This window comes from Podarcis liolepis, assembly GCF_965112155.1.
Source record: "Podarcis liolepis genome assembly, chromosome: 3".
NCBI lineage: Eukaryota > Metazoa > Chordata > Lepidosauria > Squamata > Lacertidae > Podarcis > Podarcis liolepis.
Window position 1 is genome coordinate 83,693,737 of NC_139557.1, and position 20,756 is coordinate 83,714,492.

The following is a 20,756-nucleotide window of genomic DNA, read 5'->3' on the forward strand; positions in this document are numbered from 1 at the left end:
GCAAACAAAGGAGAGATTGTTTTTTATTTTAAATTACAACAAGCATGGAAAAGACAACCTATAAAAAATGCTTTGCCACAGTATACCTCTTCTGGAAACTTCTTTGTAAACGGTTCTGGAAATTCGCCTTTCTTTATGTTCTCGAATCTCTGAAAAATAATACAGTGTCACTTAAGAATACCTCATGTGATGCAATTTTCACTGGCCAAGTTCAAAACTGCCATTTTGACACAAACAGCTGCCCAAGTTCCCAAACATGGAAAACTGAATTCCTTCCACATTTGTACATGGGATAAAGGAACAGAAGTTGAGTGTGCATACACACTTCACTCTTCTTGCATGGAATGGAACATCCAATATTGTGTAGTAATATCACTGATACCCGTTTGGGATATGCCAAAAGGATAAAAGACTCTCTTCAAAATGAAGCCTGGGTTCTTTCAGCAACAGGGACTCACAGCACTTACTGCAAAGTACAGTGGTACCTCAGGTTACATACGCTTCAGGTTACAGACTCCACTAACCCAGAAATAGTACCTCGGGTTAAGAACTTTGCTTCAGGATGAGAACAGAAATCGTGCTCTGGCAGCGCAGCGGCAGCAGGAGGCCCCATTAGCTAGTGGTGCTTCAGGTTAAGAACCGTTTCAGGTTAAGAACGGACCTCCAGACTAATTAAGTTCTTAACCCGAGATACCACTGTATTTGAAGGTTCTGCATTTCATTACCCTGTTCTCCCTACAAACACACAATGCCCCAAGTTTCAAGGCAGTTTGATAAAACTTTGTAGCAGTGATACATGAAGGAAGCAACTCATGATTCAGTTGGGGTTCAAGACATCTGGAATACTGAAACAGTTAAGGAACTTCCTAATGAGTTAAGAGCCCTGAGGGGGAAACCCCTAATGTTTGGTGTCCGAAGACATAAACATCCTTGTTCCACTTGTGTTGAAAACTATTGCTGTTTCACTGTTACTTAACTTAGTTTTAATATATATATATATATATATATATATATATATATAGCAAATTACTTTGAGATGTGTGAATTTATAAATTAAAAGCAGTATATAAAGGTCTTAAATTAGGCTTCCTCAAACTCGGCCCTCCAGATGTTTTTGGCCTACAACTCGCATGATCCCTAGCTAGCAGGACCAGTGGCCTGGGATGATGGGAATCGTAGTCTCAAAACATCTGGAGGGTCGAGTTTGAGGGAGCCTGTCTTCAATAAACAAACAAACATGAAGAACTTCATGCTACACATTTATTGGAGGGCCCTCGTGTATACTCATAGGGGCTTCATTCAGGCATTCAAAGGACACATGAAAAGGGAGGGGCAGAGCCTGCCATTGCCCCTTCATCACATTCATAAATCAAGTGAGAAAAATGCCTGAAGGGAGAGTTAATGATTACAACAAAGTCTGCAAATGGGATATTTTTCATTTTCATTTTCAAAAAACATTTGGGAGCAGAATGAGAAACATTAGTAGGACTCCATAACAGCTGGAGCACTTGCAGACTCTCAATGTTCTATGTCTCAATTCCATTTTCCAATTTAGTAAAACAACATTGCTTAGGGAACTGTTTGAAGGAAGGGGTGAATGGCTGGTTTGCATTTCCCATTCCTCAACAGGAGGAAAGGCTGGTAATAAATTTGGATTGAGGTTCCTTTTGAATTTATAGAAGCAAAACTTTCCTTGAGCAGGGCAGTTGGTGGCAATTCCTGAAAAGTTTTGGGTTTCTTTAGAAAGCAGTAACCTTAAACATAATACTTTTCAGATACAGGTTTTTAAAAATATAATTTGCTTGCTAAAAACCATGATGTTTGATGGGCTGGGGTGTAGTGGAGATTCTTGGTCTCAAATTGGGAAGGGGGAAGCAACGCATCTGTAACCCACTGCCTTTCATCTCCCTGCACAACAAGCTCTATCTGGCCTGCTCTCTCATGGTGTGTATCTGCGAGAGGGAGTGACAGAGCAGGAGCAAGAAAGACAAGCGCAAAGCAACTTTCTGGCGACCTAGAATGGAGATGTACCATTCATACAAGCTGCATTTGTATCACGCAAAACAACTGCCAGCATCTAAGGCAACAAACCTGCATCCTGTGCGCTCTGTGGTAAGTGGATGGAGGAGGCAGCGGCCAGTTGGTTGTTCTCCCCAGCAAAACTTCCCCTGTCCCCCTAACAACTCTGCTGCTATTCCCCAGACTATGAAGGAAGGAACTCCAAGAGGTCAGCTTTTCTAGACCACTGTCCATTAGCAAGAATGCATAGACACATGAACATGCCCCTTCATCCTTCTGTCCTGCCCCTTTCACCCACTCAACTGTTTGCAGCCCTGGTTGTGCATACATATTTTCTATACATTTCTGAGAAAAAATATGTGCTGTTAACAAAACTTTTCAGATTTACCTCATGTTTCTCATGATAAGTTTGGAATGTGTAAAGCATTTCGAATAAAATTAATCCTAACGAAAAGATATCCACTTCCTTTCCGTATTTGTTCCCCACCTGTGAACAATGCAAACATGAACACATTAGGTCATAAAACATGCTCTAACAGGAACTTTTCATAGAGCTTAAGCATATAGGCCTTATGCACTTCAAAGCACATTTTGACTTTTTTCCCCCTGAAAACTAACTACAGGATCAAGGCAGTTGGTTCTTTCCCAATTCTCCACTCAGTCATTAAGCTAGCAGAATGACTTGGAGACGGCCATTCCCTCTCAAGTCTAACCTAACTCAGAGGAGTTGTTGTTGTAATAATGGGGTGGTGATGGTGGTGATGAATGAATGAATCTTTATTTCTGTCAGCCATCGGCCATAGCAATAAAACAATACGATATAAAAAGAATAGAAATAAAAAGTCAATTATATAAAATACATTTTAGGGTTTTGAATCAGTAGTCAAATAGTGGATCTTATTCTGATTGCCCCAGCTAAAAACCTTGCAACCTTTGCTGTCACCTGCTCATCTTGATCTGCCAAGAGAAAGGACACTGTGGCAGTGGTTGGGCACCCCGGAATAGACAATAAAAGAGGGGTGATAATCTCATTCCTCAAGTCTTTATAAAGAGGGTAAGCCAGAAGGGCATGCACCACCGATTCGGTACTGCCATCTCCACAGGGGTATAAGCATTTTTCGTGGGGGTGATGATGATGATGATGATGGTCACTATGAGTGTGTACTTGTGTACGCAGAACAAATTTACAACTGCCCTTGGAGAAAAGTGCCATTGCAAATGCATAGATCCAATATTAAAAGTATTACCTGTTCAGGAGCCATGTATAGTACTGTTCCCCTCTTTTCTGTTCGCTGTACTGAATGGTCATCTACACCTGTGGTTACCAGCCCAAAATCACCAATTTTTATTTTATTGTCTCTAGAAATTAATATATTTATTGGCTTGGTGGGGCGGGGGGAGAGAAACAAAAAAACAAAATATTCAGATGTAAAAGTCATTAAACTCTGAGTGAGTCATCATGGTCTACTCAACAGTTATCCTGCAGTGTCTGAACCACCTCAGCTTCTTATTTGCTTTTTTAAAGAATCTGCTGTGCCTTTCAAGTTCCCCTCCAGATGAAAACATCTACCTTGTACTCGAAGTATATTCCTGATTAAGCCCACCCCCTATACAACTGAAATAATAAAATAAAATAAATACATCAATTGAATTATTAGCAGGAGAGCAAATAAAACAAGTGCGTCAGCTTTAAAATACCTTGCCACAGCAAGAGATGAGGTAGTATTGATCTAAAAGTAATGATGTTATGAAGAAGTGTTGGTCTGAAATTACCTCCATGTGGAATTCATGCCACTTGCAATACTGAGAAGCCTACATAGACCCAACCTAGCAATACTGGATGACAATTGAAGAAGAGGAACCAAAAACTGATGCTATGCCAAAAAATTCTCCTGAGGTTTTTCTTACCATTGCCATTTATGAGAAATAAAGGAATAAAATAGTTCATATTTTACTTTTTATCATTCACACCTGATATTGTAATCGTCTCATCTGCATACCTTGAGATCTCGATGAATTAAGTTTTGAGAATGAATATATGCGACCCCTTCCACTATTTGCTGGAATTTAATTTTGGCATCTTCATGATAGCTTTCCTTTGCACATTCCTTACTAATCCAATCTTTAAGTGTCCCCTTTTCACAATATTCCATCATTATGAAAAGGCAGTCAGCTTCCACCCTGCAAAAAATAAAACAGATGACTGATCCAAGCACCTTGTTCACATCCTCAAGTTTTACTAACTCATCCAACACAACAAGACTAAACAGTGCTCTGTAACCCTTTAGATTCATCTGTTGTGACAGCAGTCATGATCCGGGGGGGGGGGGGAGGTGTGTGCAAGCGATTTTATCCTCAAAACACTTTGCAAAGTCAGAAACAGCTACCATCAGTTTTGCTACCTCCTTTGGGCCAGACTGTAAGAGGCACTGCACTACCTGGAAAATCTATGCTGGATGGCACAATGAGGATGAGGCAGCAAAGCAGGGAGGCTAAAAATCAAAGTTTTTTTAAAATTTAAATTGGATTTTAAAAAATCGGATTTTTAAAATAAAATGCTTTTGGAGGAAAAATACTTCTAAAAATAGTTTTCTACTTAAGTTACATTATAGTCTCTAAAGACTATTCATCATGAAATAAGGATTTGTTTTAAGTTTTTCATGTTTGCTAAAACTCAGTGTAAGTTTTTTTTCATTAATGTTTACCTGGTAAAATGTACGCCTAGCCACTGAGGTCACCAGGGCCTCTAGTGAGAGAGTTGGATCCTAGCACCATCATATTTATTTATGGGAAATGATTCTGGGACCAAGAGAATTTACATACAGCTACAACTGTTCTTAGAGTTAGGCAGTGAACTGAAAAGCAAAATATAGTAATAAATAAAATAAATAAAAAGATGCCAGGTCCTAAAGTGAAGCCACTGCCAAAATGCTTAGTTTATTATTTATGTCTTTAGTTTGTCTCTATTTTTAAATAAAGGCCTCCAAGGGTCTTAAGGGCAATAACATTAACAATGCAAAAGTTAGAATAGGAACCCGATAAAAATGACCACCCACAAAAAATAATAAACGTCAGCTAGTGGGAGGCGGTGAAGGAGGAGAAAGCGAGTTGCCAGCCTTTTGCTTGGTCCTTTGAGTGCTAAGCACAGGCCTGACAGCCAGCTGACTCTCAGGCACTTCTGAACCCTATGCAAGTGATTCTGACAGGTGGGCAAGAGAACGCGACTATCAACATGGGATGTCACAAAGCTGATCTGGCCCATAAAGCCAAAATCTTATCCACCCCTGGTTTACGCAAAAAACAAGAATACATGGCACCTTAAAGGTAAAGGTACCCCTGCCCGAAGGCCAGTCGTGTCCGACTCTAGGGTTGCGCGCTCATCTCGCTCAAGAGGCCGGGAGCCGGCGCTGTCCGCAGACACTTCCGGGTCACATGGCCAGCGTGACGAAGCGGCATCTGGTGAGCCAGCACCAGCGCAGCACACGGAAACGCCGTTTACCTTCCCGCTATAAAGCGGTACCTATTTATCTACTTGCACTTAAGGGTGCTTTCGAACTGCACCTTAGAGAGATCATAATTATGCAGCGGAATTACCTCTGGTCACTATCCTCTGGCGATGGGATATTATCTTTCCCGATCCAACAATTATAATATTGAACAATATATTCATGCTCAAGCTTTGCTAAGGCTTGTACTTCCTTTTTTGATTCTTCTTCTCCTCTGGTTTGGGGTGGAGGAAGGGGGTCAGAAGGGGAAAAGAGTATTGTTAAAAATGTATGCAAAACAAACCCTAAATATGTGAACAAGTAACTCACAACTTACATGCATTTAACCTGTACCCATTCAACGTTATGTGTGTGGCATATTAAAATAAAAAATAAAAGGGGGCAGGCAAAAAAGACTTTGGCAATGGTCCACCCGCCATTGGACCCAATGTATTTTGACTATATGCGATTTTGGTTCTACATGCTGTACCCAGTACGTAACCCCAGCTTAAGTTGAGAGTGGTCTGTAGTGTAAAGAGGATTATTTTTAGACCACTTTTTTAAAAAGGGCTTCTGATTTGGAATGCTTAGGTCGACTCTGAATAGAATTTAGTTGGATACAGCCATATTTATTCTCATTACAACATAGAGCCCAGCAACAGAAAGGCAAATGGCATGTCCTTAACCCAGTCACTTGTTCATGCATTAGCACAGTGGTTGATGGACTTCAACTCCCATCAGCCCTGGTCATCCAAGGATGATGGCACTACATTGACTACTCCTGCATTAGCAACTGAGCCACTGTTGAGCCTAACTCTTTTAAATGTTGACTAACAGTGCCCCGCAATTCCTCTAAAATTAGGACTAAAATAATTTCACATGTGGAAACCAGCACAAATTGTTAAATCTAAAATTAGCTTAAATAAACTAATAAGCAAACACAAGGTAACTTACACAAGAAGCTTGACTCGTTTGACAGCTAATAATCGACCATCAAGGAAATGTTTTGCCTTGAAAACGGTTCCATATCCACCAGATTTAATTTTCTGTATATCTTCAAATTCGTCCAGAAACCTGGTTCCAAAAATGAAGGCAAGTCTTACTGTTAAATGTCAAAATCCTTGAAAAGTGTTACAATAGCAATATAGCCGCAAAAATTATTAATTTAATGATGAAATAAAGTCACACAGCCAAGGTATCCAATCAGACTAGAGTTGGTTTATTTGCTGTCATTCATGGAATGCACAAGGCAGCTATCAGATGCTGCTGTGGTTGCTCAAGAGTAACCAGGCAAGACTCCAACCTGTCTTTTACAGGCTTTATTCTTGGTGCAAACTATTTACAGTGAAGAGCGTCGTAAGTTCATGGCTGGCTCAATCGCTAGCAGAATCCAGGAGTGGTCGGTCTTTGTAACTCCCCCAGCATAAAAGCCGCGTCACCCCCAGCCTTTTTTGCCCCTCCCTGGACTGAAGACTACTGTACAGAATGGGCGCTGGCAAGGGTGTGATTCCCACCTCTCCGGTTTGCTCAGGCTCAGTGTTAAGGCTCTCCCTAGCATCCTCTGGTCCTTGCCCCTCTTCTCCACTGGAGGTGGGGCTTTCCTCCTCGCCAGAAAAGGAACTCCTTTGCAAGATCTTCGGAGGCTCCCTATAACACAACTGCCCTTCCATCTCTCGCCTCTGAGCTGATGGCAGTTCCCTGACAACAGCTATCAATAATCAATAGTAAAAAAAAACCTAACACACAATATTAAAAACAATAACACACACCAGCATAGCTCACACACAGAAAAAAGCCACTCAGTTAAACTACCAGCTTGTTAAAGGAGATCAGCTGTTGTAATTTGATCAGACCTTTTCATGACAGCAAATGGAAATGTCTGTGTGCACTTGGACAGGGACCAATGCGTGTGTTAAAATCACCAGCTACCACTAACATGGACACGACTAGTTGCATTTTTGTCAGTACTTCACAAACCATCTTTCCACGTAGTCTCAATTCAATTCAAATTTCAAAGGTATAAAAGGTGAAACTTATTTTTTTTAAAAAAATCAGCAGCACTTTTGAAGGCTACCCTTACTTTTCATTGATGGTGTACTTGCTTTGCTTTCGATTCAGCTTTGAAAATTTCGGTGCCAATGGTGTCTCTCTTCTTAGGAAAGGAAAAAAAATGGAAATGAAACTTTGTAACACTTGAGCAGTAAACACAAGAACATCTGTAAGTACCCATTTACTTTAAGATGTTAAATCATTTCCCCTAACTAACCGATAAATCAATTGAATGAAGGGCATCCATTTCAAAAGATGAATACATACTTTTTAGGTCTCACAGCAGAACCTTTGGGACTTGCCTATGGCAAAATCAAGAAGAAACAATTAATGTTGAAGTTCTACCACAGTGCCAAATGCTTAAAACTCAAAAACACCACTCAAAATCAGAATGCAGTTATTGGCAGGCATCAGAGTTCAAAAAAAAGACCACTGCAGGTCAAGAAATTTTTTCCTGTTTCCTGAACCATACAAGGTCCTGGTTAGGAGGAAGCTCCCACTGGTTGGAGCTCCACAGACCTCAACTCAAACTTCCCAGATCTGAGGAGTTAAACAACCCAGGAAAATCAACCCCATGTGACTAGCTGCTTTATAGCTTCTGCACTTTGCCCCTTAGCTAGGGATGTAGAAGTTGATTTGATCCATTTCTTGTAATGGACTGACTTGACCTGATGCGCCTGAATTTGACTGGAACGAAACATCCATTTGGATTACACACTTCTTCACACTTTGTGATGAAGTTTCAGTGTTACAAAGATTGCACACAAAAATACCTATTTTATGCAAAAGATGTGTAGAAAATGCTATTTTAGAGGGAAATGGGTGCAATGGCATTGAAAAAAACTGTGTGTTTTACATTAATAGTGTGAATAAAGGCAGACCATTGAAATACAGACTTTTTTGTGTTCTTCTTTTAAAAATTTCACACAAAATGGAACCGAACAGACTACTCTTGAGGGCCAGTAACCTGAAATTGGGGAAGGGCTGTAGCTGAGTGGCAGAGCATCTTGCTTGGCATGTGGAAGGTCCCACATTCCACCTCCAGGTTGGACTTGGCATGTAGAAGGTCCCAGATTCCACCTCCAGGTTGGACTGGGAACATCCCATCTGAAACCCTAGAGGGTTGCTGCCAGTCAATGTGTACAGCACTGAGCAAGATGGATCACTGGTCTAACTCATTATAAGGCATATTCTGATATTCCAGTGGAATGGAATGAGCCCATCCCCTGCTCATCACTGTTGCCTGCCAGTTTTCCTTCTGTCTATTTCCTTGGTGTACCACCCTAGGAGCCATTTGGCAGAAAGGCAGTATACTTAAAATTATATCAGACTGACCAATGTATTTCAATTCAGTACTGACCTATAAGAAATTATAGCAGGATTAATATTTTAGCGCACACAAACAAGAGCAATAGTTAATACTGTCATGGCAATAGAAATTAAGTTTTCATACCAGAGAGGATGGAGAAGCTTCATTGAGCTGTATGGCACCAAACCGATTAGCAAGTTTGTCAGCTACATGGTTACAACTGGAATCCCGATCTGTACCACTACAGAAATATTTGAAACAAATGTCAGCATTATCTGCCATTTATGGAGGGCTATCTTGAACTGAAGTTTAGGGTGGGGAGGTAGTTCAGTTTTTTTGTTTTGGTAAAGTATAAAAATGGTCCACCAAATAAAATATAGGCACACTTCTTGTATCAAAACCAGAAAGCATGCCCATTATGATCCCTGTGAGCGTAGCATATTTACTTAAGCCTGCTTAATGATGCAAGCAAGACAAAGCATATGAAAAACACCACAGTGCATTTTCATTAAGGCCTCAGTTGTGCCCAGACTCTCCTAGGTTATGTTTCTAGTTCACGTTTTTGGAAAACACTTGCTCTTCCACATTCACTATCTCCTCTGCCTTAGGAGTGGGGACTGCTTTTCCGTCTGAGGGCCACATTTCCTACTGGGCAACCTTTGGAGGGCCACATGCCCACGACGGGCAGCGCCAGAGGCAAGAGTTGGCAGATCAAGGAATGCAAATGTTACCTTGGTACAGGAAGCTGGTTTCTATCCACATATAAGCACCTCTGTATCCTGCATCCAGGCTAGCGCAAGGCATCACCAGAGTTCAATTATGTATTCCAGCCAGGCAGAAACACTTGGGGGCGTGAAGCTGGGCCAGTGTGGGATGTGGCCTGAGGAGATTTCCAAGAGGCCTGGAGGGGTGCATTTGATCCCCATGCCTGCTCCAGGTCATGCAAATAACTCAGGTCTTACCTAATCTTGATCAAGCAGAAATCCACTTCAGGTGCCATAAATGCTCTGAAGTCAAGAGAAGTCTGTTTGTATACTAGTGTGGGCCTCACTAGCTGGCCCTTGGGCTCCTCTCCAGATGACATCCCTCACTAGCTCTGCTCCACATCCTCCCCCAGTTCTTTAGCCTAGGCTGGAATGTATCCTTGAACTACAGGAACTTGTTTGCCTGGACACAGACTTTCCTTATGCTCCTCCTAATCCAGGGGTCAGCAACCTGTTTCAGCCGTGGGCCAGTCCACCGTCCCTCAGACCATTTGGTGGGCTGGACTATATTGGGGGGGGGGGGAATGAACAAATTCCTATGCCCCACAAATAACCCAGATATGCATTTTAAATAAAAACACACATTCTACTCATGTAAAAACACCAGGCAGGCCCCACAAATAACCCAGAGATGCATTTTAAATAAAAACACACATTCTAATCATGTAAAAACACCAGGCAGGCCCCGGAAATAACCCAGAGATGCATGCTGATTCCCGGACTGTCCGCGGGCCGGATTTAGAAGGTGACTAGGCCTTAGGTTGCCTACCCCTGTCCTAATCCTTCCAAAAAGATGACAGAAATTGTAGACTAGATAAAGTCTGCAGACTCTCTCCTCAAGCACCATTTGTTTCTCCACTTTTAAATTGCCATTGAAATTGTTCCTTACTTTGAATATATACCGGAGCTCAGAAAAACTATACTATCCGATTTGTTGGAAGCAAGGTCCACAGCCTCTTCAGCAGACCTGAAATACAAGTTTTCAAACAGCAGTTTTGAATTATTTCAGTGTTTTCCTTCCTTTTGGTTTTAATTTATAACCAAAAGAAGAAAGGAACAAAAACGATTTAAGTAAGGAATAATTGATAACATAAAACCAATTCTCAATACACTTCAATACCGTTTAAGTTTCTATTTAATAGTTTGGGTTATGAAGTTAATTAATTATTTTCCTTCATTTCCACATATCCTGTGGGGGAAAACCATAGAGAGGATGAGGAGAGCATTCACTTTACAGGGATGGATCAAGGCAAAAATCATTTTCAGCAGATTGGTTTTCATGAGCATACTGCCTGTCTTTCAGATTTCCATGCAATATCAATACAGTGGTACTTCGGGTTACATACGCTTCAGGTTACATACGCTTCAGGTTACAGACTCCACTAATCCAGAAATATTACCTCGGGTTAAGAACTTTGCTTCAGGATGAGAACAGAAATCGCGTGGTGGCGCGGCAGCAGTGGGAGGCCCCATTAGCTAAAGTGGTGCTTCAGGTTAAGAACAGTTTCAGGTTAAGAACGGACCTCCGGAATGAATTAAGTACGTAACCAGAGGTACCACTGTATATGACATATTATACAAAAACAATTTGGTTTGCCTGTACATTTCAATAATTTCATTTAAGATGTTACTTTTTCAGCAATTGTTATCTTCCAGAGGTTCCTGTGCTGCAACACTGTGTTTTATTCTCCAAGAGATTTCTATTTTTGCACAGAGGATTATTTTGCTGCTTGCTATGATTTTTTTTTTTTTTTTAAAAGGCAACTCCTGAATTTAATGTCTGAATCAAAACTTTCAAGCAGGGATAACAACTTTAACTGAAGTGTATAACAAACAGGTTTTTCTAAGCTTGTTTAAGTATTTTCAGCTGCAACATACTTCCAAAAAGCGGACTACTCAAAAGATTAGGCAGGTTTAAAATCCATTTGAAGAACTTTTAACTACTGTATAAAGTGAAAGAGCAGCCCAGTTCGCACACTAGACCATGGTCTGGTGCTACATACACAAGCTAGAATAAGCTAGAATCATTCCAAACAAAGCCTTGGTCTCATGAGCAGCCCCAATGGCCTCTCCTATCTCAAAGCCAAACCCTTTTCCTTTCCGTCTCTCAGAAACTCTGTTCTGTTTCAGAAGAAGCAGACTTCAACCCATGGGTCTTGAAGCTGGCTTGTTTTAACTAACCAGAGTTGGTTTTAAATTGTGATCTCTGATTATATGTAACATGCAGAAGGGGCTTTGTGAACCCCAAATTAGACACTAGCAAAGTCCTTCTCTTAGTTGTGGGGAGCAAAGGAAGGCACGCACAGGACTAAAGCTTTGCTAGGGATTGTTGCAGTTGATGAATGTTGTTAACTTTCTGTTTTTATTTTGTTTTTAAATGCCCACTTACGTACTGCTTTTAAGGCCTAGATAGGGCCACAAGGCTTGAAATAAGAGATCCACATACAGGCAAGATTGAACTACATTAGAAGTTGGTAAAATAAATAAGAGGGCCATCTAACCTCCTGTGGGAAGGAGGGCCACAGCTGTGATACTACCATTAATAAAGCACTGTTACAATTGCTACCAATCACACCTTCCTCTCCATTTACAAGGCTATGTTATACATAAGTGTCACTTTTGCTCATTACGGAATGCTATATTGTACAGCACTGTTGTTAAATCAACAACAAAAAATTAGAATAAGAGTACTTTAAAGAGACACCATTAAATGCTCAACTTACGTCCCAGATGCCTCTGGTGATGATTCTTGGGAATTACTGTGTGATGGATTTCTAGAACAACTATTTGGAAGGGAAGCACTTCTTTCTGCCTGAAAAACAATTCGGAATTATACCTTAACTGTGGATTTAAAAAATCTACTGCGACAAAAAGTAACAATGGCAACGAAATGAAAGGGATTAAACCAGCCTTGGCCAACCCAGTGCACTCCAGATGTTCTGGACTATAACTCTCAGTCGGTAGACCCTAATCCCAGGGTTCATGGGTTCAACCCTCACATCAGGCAAAAGATTCCTGCATTGCAGGGGGTTGGACTACATGACCCTCATGGTAGCTTCCAACTCTACAATTCTATGATTCTCATCAACCCCAACAAGTATCACATTAATGGCAGGGGCTGGTGAGAGCTGACAAAGCTATTCATAGGACACGCCCACTTCCTGCAAAGAAAATGGCTACACTGACAATTAAAAATAATTGTTATGTACTGAAGTTCTCACCCTGGGCCAGCAGGGGGATACTGTAGATAGTTCAGGTCCACATATGCAAATAAGGGATCAAAAGTGACGTTCAGCGATTTCGCTCAGTGTTTCAGCTCAGTGATTCAGCTCCACTCAGAGGGTGGCCGCATCTGGCTGTGCTCTGTTGTCCATCGATCCCATCCTCGTCGCCAATGTTTAGTTGTGGGTGAACATATCAGACGACACAGCAAATCTTCAAACAGCTCTTGTTTATTCACAGGCCAGAACAGAACTGAACTGAAGGGTTCAGCCAGCCTGCTTGTATAGAGCTCCACTAGAACGCAACAGTAACAATTTTCTGTAACTATCCAATCACTGAACATCACTTTCGATCCCTTATTTGCATATGTGGACCTGAACTATCTACAGTATCCCCCTGCTGGCTCAGGGTGAGAACTTCAGTAAGTAAGTAAGTAAGTAAGTAAGTAAGTAAATAAATAAATAATAATTTATTTGTACCCCACCCATCTGGCTGGGTTTCCCCAACCACTCTGGGCGGCTTCCAATAAAGATAAAAAATACATTAAATGTCACACATGAAAAACACAGTCTGATGAATGTGCAATACATACCCTGGAGGTTGCTTGGTCATTCAATTTTTCATACGCTTGCCTGGCTGCATTCCGTTTTGCTGTTTGTTTATTATTTCCTGTTCCCTCACCAAAATCTTTATCATCAATTGTACAGACACAGTGAAAACTAGAAGGCATAAAAGAGGGGAGGGGGGAAATAAGTTAGCATACACTGTTGAAGACGAAGGCAGCAATCCTATAGACCTTGGGCAGGAACCCAATCTCCATACAAAGTTCTAATGACCTCAAGCAAAACTTTTTTGGTGTCCATGTTACAAAAGTGAGCATATAGTCAGGAGTCACAAATTGGATGGCCAGAGCAGAGTCCACACAGGCAGATTGGCACTTCCATTTTCTCTCCACCCTGAACAAGCTCAAAAAATCTCTGAAGGGTCCTCCATTTTGAGGGCACGTGGGAAGCTGCAGGGGAGTGGAGGGAAATAAAAACCCTTGCATCGGGACCTCAAGCCTTTCTTTGGCTATGGAAAACTTCAAACTCACTGCCACCTGTCTCACATACCATTTTCCTACATTTTATTTTATTTAGGCCAGGGTATCCCAAAGTGGTAGATAAATGACGGGCAGTATATAAATTTAATCAATAATAGTAGTAGTGATAGTAGTAAGATAAAGGTAAAGAACCCCTGGGCAGTTAAGTCCAGTCAAAGGTGACTATGGGGTGCGGCGCTAATCTCGCTTTTCAGGCCAAGGGAGCGGGTGTTTGTCCACAGACAGCTTTCCAGGTCATGTGGCCAGCATGACTAAACCGATTCTGGTGCAATGGGACACTGCGACGGAAGCCAGAGCGCACAGAAACACCGTTTACCTTCTCTTCACAGCAATACCTATTTATCTACTCACACTGGTGTGCTTTCGAACTGCTAGGTTGGCAGGAGCTGGGACAGAGCAATGGGAGCTCACCCCGTCATGCGGATTCGAACTGCCAACCTTCTGATCGGCAAGCACAAGAGGCTCAGTGGATTAGACCACAGCGCCACCCACATCCCAGTAGTAGTCATAGTAGTGGTGAAATTACTAAATGTCACAGACCATTCCCAAAAGCCGGAATTAAAAAAACCTCAGTATGAGCTGGCACCCAAATACCACAAAAAAATCTACTATTATCTACAAATCACTAAGAGCTTTAGGTTTAACAAAAAAAAGTTGCCAAGAGTAGTAGTCAACAACAAAAATCAATTACTATTGACAACTTACATTGGCATGTGATCCAGGCCAGATTTAGAAACCACAACATATTGAACCACCACTTTGTTTCTCGATGAATATTCATTGAGCAAGGCAAGATAGTTAAGTGAAGAAGCTGGTTGTGCCAGATTTGCAGCAGGCTCAGGAGACTGAGATAGTGGCGATGACAGAGGTGGCAGCGGCTGCTGTGGTCTTAAAACAGGATATTGTGGTGATGGCAGAGGAGGCAGCGGCTGCTCTGGTCTTAAAACAGCATCTGCCTGTAAACAATATGTATAAGTCAGTTTGCTTGAACAGTGAGAGGTTTCTCACTGAATTCCTCCTTATTACATGGTATGGGGAGGTCTGTACTTACCTTGGGTTTCATGTTCTAAGTTGGCAACAGGCCTCACAAAATACTGTTCTTATTTAGCAATGTTACATGGCAATAACAATACGCATACAAGGCAAAGGCCAGAAGGCTAGACCTGATACAAGATAGGTGCGTGTCATTCCTAGTTCTGACCTGGTACTGGGTATATATGAACCCAACTCCCCATAGACTGAAGACCTAGGGGACCAAGCAGCGTCCCTTGGAATTGCCACTGAGGGACCCTCCACAGAAAAACTTGCAGAAGAACACTAAGTGTTTTCAAAAGAGGTGGTGACGCCACCCACAACCTGCAAGGACCCTGGCACCAAAAGGTCCAGGTCAAAGAGAGACAACATAGTATGCATCGACAGACCCAGAAACATTGTACAATTTAATAGATGGCAGTGCTTCCTGAAAGACCTTCACCACCATTAGCTGTATAAGAAGGACATGGGTTCTCCAACATTCAGGTGGTCCATAGCATGCTCACGTTAAATACTGATTTTTAATGGCATTTTTTTGCTTATTTTACTTCTTACATTGCATTTTATTGTAATGCAATTTGAATTATATGACATTCTGTGTTGAAATTTCCAAACCATCTTCTAAGGCAGCCCCTGGAAGTAGTACTGTAGTCTAGATAAACTCTTTCCTGCTCCACAAACATTATACACTTCCTTGACTTTACAAAGGCAGGTTTGTCAATCTCCTGTTCTCTGCAGCACTCCTGATCCAGAAACATAGCTATGGCAAAGAGGTCACTCCCATGAGTCTCAAAGCAGAAAATTTGTTAGGACTAATTGGAGCAAATCTGAGTCACAAGCAGTTCCACAGTATTTTCCAGAAATGCTGTATGGATCTGCTTTCATCAAGCTCCTCCACCCCCGTGGGGGGTATACCATAAATGCACAGGGATGTAGCAAAATCCTATCAGTATTATTTTTACTTTGTTCTTTTGTGAGTTTCTCAGTGAATTTCTAAAATGAATAGTTTTGCTTCTATGCCTGTCTAGATATGAAGCCACACCCTTCCGCAAACTTGGAATATATTTCCCCAAATCTCAGACATAATAGAAGTTAATTTAAAAATCTACCACATGTGGTATCGCTGAATTTCTAAATAAGATTTATGAAGTCAATTTTGTCTGAAAATCGTAATTTGAATATTTTTCCCTATCCATAAATAACTAGTTGTTTTTTTAAGAGAGGAGGAGACAATGGCACTCTGCACATGTGCAATGGCACACTTTCCTAAACCCTATTGTGATGGAAACAGCAAGGTTAAATAGTGCAGCCATATCAGCTCAAAATGTTACCAGCTACCCCTGCCCACAGATGGCATTTCCTAGCAGCTTCAGGCAGATGTTAAAACAGAATGAGATAAAAGTGGTACCTCAGGTTAAGTACTTAATTCGTTCCGGAGGTCCGTTCTTAACCTGAAGCACCACTTTAGCTAATGGGGCCTCCCGCTGCTGCCGCACCGCCGGAGCACAATTTCTGTTCTCATCCTGAAGCAAAGTTCTTAACCCGAGGTAATATTTCTGGGTTAGTGGAGCCTGTAACCTGAAGAGTATGTAACCCGAGGTACCAAAGTAAAAGATTGGGGTTTTTTTTTAGTATACCTCAAGATCAAAGGCTCTTTTCTGTTTTCTAGATTATTTGTATGTCTTGACATGTATCCTTTATGGTCTACTTACTGGCAGTTCTTGTTGTATGGACTCCCAAGCTAAGAATGCTGCACGATCTTTTGCCTCCTTCTTGCTTTTACCTGTTGCTTGGCTATACTGCTTTCCATCTATTTCAACTGCTACAGTGAATCTGCAATGGAAAAGAGAGAGTTAAAAGCCCACAGTCCGCAAAATATGCTTGCAGATTGAATTTTATGCTTTAAGTCTTGTATGCTGGATAAACAGAAATGGGAAATATCTGGATAGTTTGCTCCTGTAAATCTCTCATTCCTATTATTTGTAAAGTGTGCCTAATGCTAGCTTCCCTTTTATGTCCTATAAGGCTCCATTCACCAAGCATGTGCCCTCTATATGTTTTAGAGTACAACACCCATTATCCGTGACAATCAGCCATGCTGCCTTGGGAGCCAGGGTCCAAAAACATCTGGAGAGCCACAGTAAGCCATCCTACTAAATTAGATGCTGTTTCAAGCAGCTGTCTGGAGAGTAGGAGGGTTCAACAGTGCAGCTTCTAAGGATAGTTTGCTAACCTATCTGCAAGAGAGGGAAAACGAAGCAAGACAACACAGAAAATGCACTACTTTCTCCCACCCTTATAATTGGAATGAGAAACAAAAGGCAATGTCAGGTCTTGGGGTGGGGGAAGCCTGGTCCTATGTTATGCTTTCTCTCTGGAGTTGAAAAATCTTAGTGGACCAAGAAACTGGGACGATTAAGGAAGTGTTTCAGTTGTACACAAGTACAGTGGTGCCTCGCAAGACGAAATTAATCCGTTCCGCGAGTCTCTTCGTCTAGTGGTTTTTTCGTCTTGCGAAGCAACCCTATTAGCGGCTTAGCAGATTAGCGCTATTAGCGGTTTAGTGGCTATTAAAGGCTTAGCGGCTATTAAAGGCTTAGCGGATTAGCGGCTAAAAGGCTATTAGCGGTTTAGCGGTTTAGAAAAAAGGGGGGAGCGGGGGGGAAATCGGAACACTCACAAGACGTTTTCGTCTTGCAAAACAAGCCCATAGGGAAAATCGTCTTGTGAAGCAGCTCAAAAACGGAAAACCCTTTCGTCTAGCGGGTTTTCCGTCTTGCGAGGCATTCGTCTTGCGGGGCACCACTGTAAACTGGGCAGGACTTTACATAGGTGTGGGGGAAAGGCTATCCAGAAAAAAACTGATCCTTTAATTTAGTTGCCATACCGATATTCCAGCTCTGTTTACTTTTTGCATAAAACACATCTGGAAGGAAGTGTGCATTTCCTCACTCCTCCCTGTCCCCACTTCCCAACATTCCTCTTCCACTTACACAGGATTATGAGATGGCCCATCGAAACCAAGATCCTTATAGTCCAATCGTAAACGTCTTCTCTGACAATACTCATTAAGTTTCGCCATGTATATTCTTGGAACAGCTTGGTTGTCTGCCATTTTGGTACAGGCTAGAAAACTGAAATAAATTCGAAGAAGGAACACTGTATTATTAACAACACTCCCCACCCACCCTTATGTTATAAGTACAGAAACCAGGGGGGAAAACCAGAGCACTTTGGAAAAGAGACTGTGGGGAACACCACACCCCCATTCACACCATGGCACTGGTGGTACACAACAGTGGTTTCCACCACCACTTCCCCAGGAGGCCCAACACAAACACAGAATCGTAGTATCAAAGAACTGTAGAACTGGAAGCTGCTCAGAAGCGTTCCAACTGGGAAACTGGGAGTGGAAGCAAAGGCATTTCCCCAAGAAAAGAAATGAACAGAGACTCTCTCACACTTCTTTTGTTCCACCACCACCCAGACTAGCAGTCCGTGTGGTGGGGCCAAAAGGGGCAGGAGAGTGGCTCTCTCTGCTCCCTCTAAACATAACATCACAGGAGCCCCTACAACAGGGCTACAACATAGCAGCTCTATGGGAAGAATGCAGAGAAGACCTTAGATGCCAAGAAGAAAAATTCTATTACAAACTTCTCAATAGGCAATTTTCAACCTTCCCTTTCCTTATTACTGAGCAGCTGCAGGCATAGCTCAGCCAGTAGAGCGTAAGACTCTTAATCTTAGGGTGGTGGGTTCAAGCCCCACTCTGGGCAAAAGGATTCTTGCATTGCATGGGATTGGACTAGATGACCGTCGTGACAATTCTATCGATCCAGCCTAAGAGTTCAGATTAACTCAAACGCTGACTCGCTTTCCTGTGACCTGGGACATGGTGAACCAACTGATAAGGAACACAGCGCCCGGTGACTGGTGACGCTGTGGCCAAAACAAACTTGCAGAGGGAAAGCCAAGCAGGGTCACCCGCGCCGTCCCCTGGACCCAGGCTGGCCAAAGCGGCCGCAATGCTCTTCACAGGAGGACCGCCTGCCCTGGGGCACAGCGGCGCGCCCTTCTCCCTTCCTGCCCAAGTCAAGGGGCGAGGCCGTGAAAAGTATTTGGCAAAGAACCTTCCAGAAGTGCCTCTCGCCCTCCCTGGCAGCAAAGGGGCAATGGACCACAAAGTAACTGGTTTTCTGCCCGGGCAAGAAACACCCCTCTCGGCGCGCCCCTGCAAGGCGGCCACCTGCCTCGGCCCAAAGCCCACGTCCTCGGAAGGAGCCCCGCTGGAACTAAGCAGGCTGGCACGAGTAGGAATCGGGTGGGATTCCTCCCGCGCCTCCCGCCCCGGGGCGCCGACCTTTGGACGTCTCCCGTCAGCGGGGTCAGGACCACCTCGGCGTACTCACCGGCGCCACGGGGTGGTCGGTGGGCAGCTGCTTCTCCCTTGGGACAAGTCCGGGCCAAGAGCGGCGGAGCCCCCTCTGCAGACGACTGCTTCCGAGAGGGAGACTCATCCGTCTGCGGGAAGCGCTGCTGCTCCGCTTTCGTTTCCCTGCAACAAGCGGGCTCCGCTCCTTCCCCGGCACAGGCGGCCACCGCGGAGAATCGAAACTGAAACGCGCCGGGAATGTGTCGGCTTTGGAACTTCCGGCCTGGTCTCCTCACCGCCCAGCCTGGTCGCTAGGAGAGTTCCCTCCCCACTTCTTGGTTGATGTTATAACTCCGTCTCTCAAAAGGGGTTCTGGTTCAGAGGCATGGGGGGGGGGGCATACCTGACTGAATCATTCGTCATCCAACTTTATCTGACTCACTTTCATAAAGTGTTATTTTTGCAACGGTTGTGGTGATGTCTTCGTTTAATTATGTTGCTTTGAATGCATGCTTTATAACTTGACTTTCCCCTGCAATGTTTTATTTTGCATTGCTTTCTTTGATGGTTTGATGTGGGCTGTAAACCTCTTGGAGATTTCTTCTTCTTCTTAGAATTATAAAGCGGCATAGAAATGAATGGATGGATGTTTTGCCGAAACTGGCTTGAGTAATGGGATTAGGGATCCTAGCTGTCTTCCACGCCTAGGGTGTTAGGTGGCTTAATCTGGCATTGAGCAGACACATGCCTCAATTTCAAGGCTCGACTAATGTGAATTGTTATTATTTGTTTGATTTATACCCTGCCCTTCCTCCCAAAGTAGCCCAGGACAGCAGGGGGAACAAAAACTGCACCTGGGGTTCCCAGGTGATCTCCTGTTCTGACGTTCGCCGGTCCCACATCTCAGTTTCCATAATGTCGCAATTTCATGTGCCTTCAAATTCATATCCAAGACCATGAACAATGATAATCATGTATCAGTAGAGGTTGAACAACTCAAGCCACAGTCCTAACCCCAATTAACCTGGGGAGTAAAACCCAATGAAGTCAATGGAATGACTAAACATGGTTAGAACTATGCTTCAGGTTGCAACGTATACGTATCTGGTACAAGCCTTGAAGGGTTGTAATATACAGTATTGTAATGGCACTGTTAGGTCTAACTACAAAGGAAACTATGGGAGTTGGAACTTAAGAGGTTAAGTTGTTCCCATGATGCCTCAGCATTCTGACGTCAGGAATGGAAGCTGGGAGGAGCTTACCTGTCTGTTCCTCTCTAATCGTTGAGAGAGAGAGGGTGTTTGCCATGTCTGCGAGAAGTCCTGGAAATATCTGAGAAAATGATGCAATAAAAGAGCTGTAAATGGACATTACTATGCTCTGTGTGTTTGTGGGAAACTGA

General features: G+C 42.8%; 1 protein-coding gene across 1 annotated transcript in view; it reads right to left on the bottom strand.

The window, feature by feature from the left end:
• Positions 1 to 20,756, bottom strand: part of LOC310702453 (uncharacterized protein) — a gene marked incomplete at its 5' end in the record, with an annotated part of 57,960 nt that overhangs the window by 3,174 nt on the left and 34,030 nt on the right. Inside the window, 15 exons of the mRNA XM_083493933.1 lie at positions 87 to 149; positions 2,408 to 2,506; positions 3,267 to 3,401; positions 4,020 to 4,200; positions 5,614 to 5,739; positions 6,459 to 6,578; positions 7,585 to 7,656; positions 7,821 to 7,855; positions 9,007 to 9,103; positions 10,516 to 10,593; positions 12,350 to 12,438; positions 13,441 to 13,567; positions 14,656 to 14,906; positions 16,695 to 16,815; positions 17,976 to 18,116. Coding sequence (XP_083350059.1) covers positions 87 to 149; positions 2,408 to 2,506; positions 3,267 to 3,401; positions 4,020 to 4,200; positions 5,614 to 5,739; positions 6,459 to 6,578; positions 7,585 to 7,656; positions 7,821 to 7,855; positions 9,007 to 9,103; positions 10,516 to 10,593; positions 12,350 to 12,438; positions 13,441 to 13,567; positions 14,656 to 14,906; positions 16,695 to 16,815; positions 17,976 to 18,116 — 1,735 coding nt within the window. The remainder of the gene's footprint in view (positions 1 to 86; positions 150 to 2,407; positions 2,507 to 3,266; positions 3,402 to 4,019; positions 4,201 to 5,613; positions 5,740 to 6,458; positions 6,579 to 7,584; positions 7,657 to 7,820; positions 7,856 to 9,006; positions 9,104 to 10,515; positions 10,594 to 12,349; positions 12,439 to 13,440; positions 13,568 to 14,655; positions 14,907 to 16,694; positions 16,816 to 17,975; positions 18,117 to 20,756) is intronic.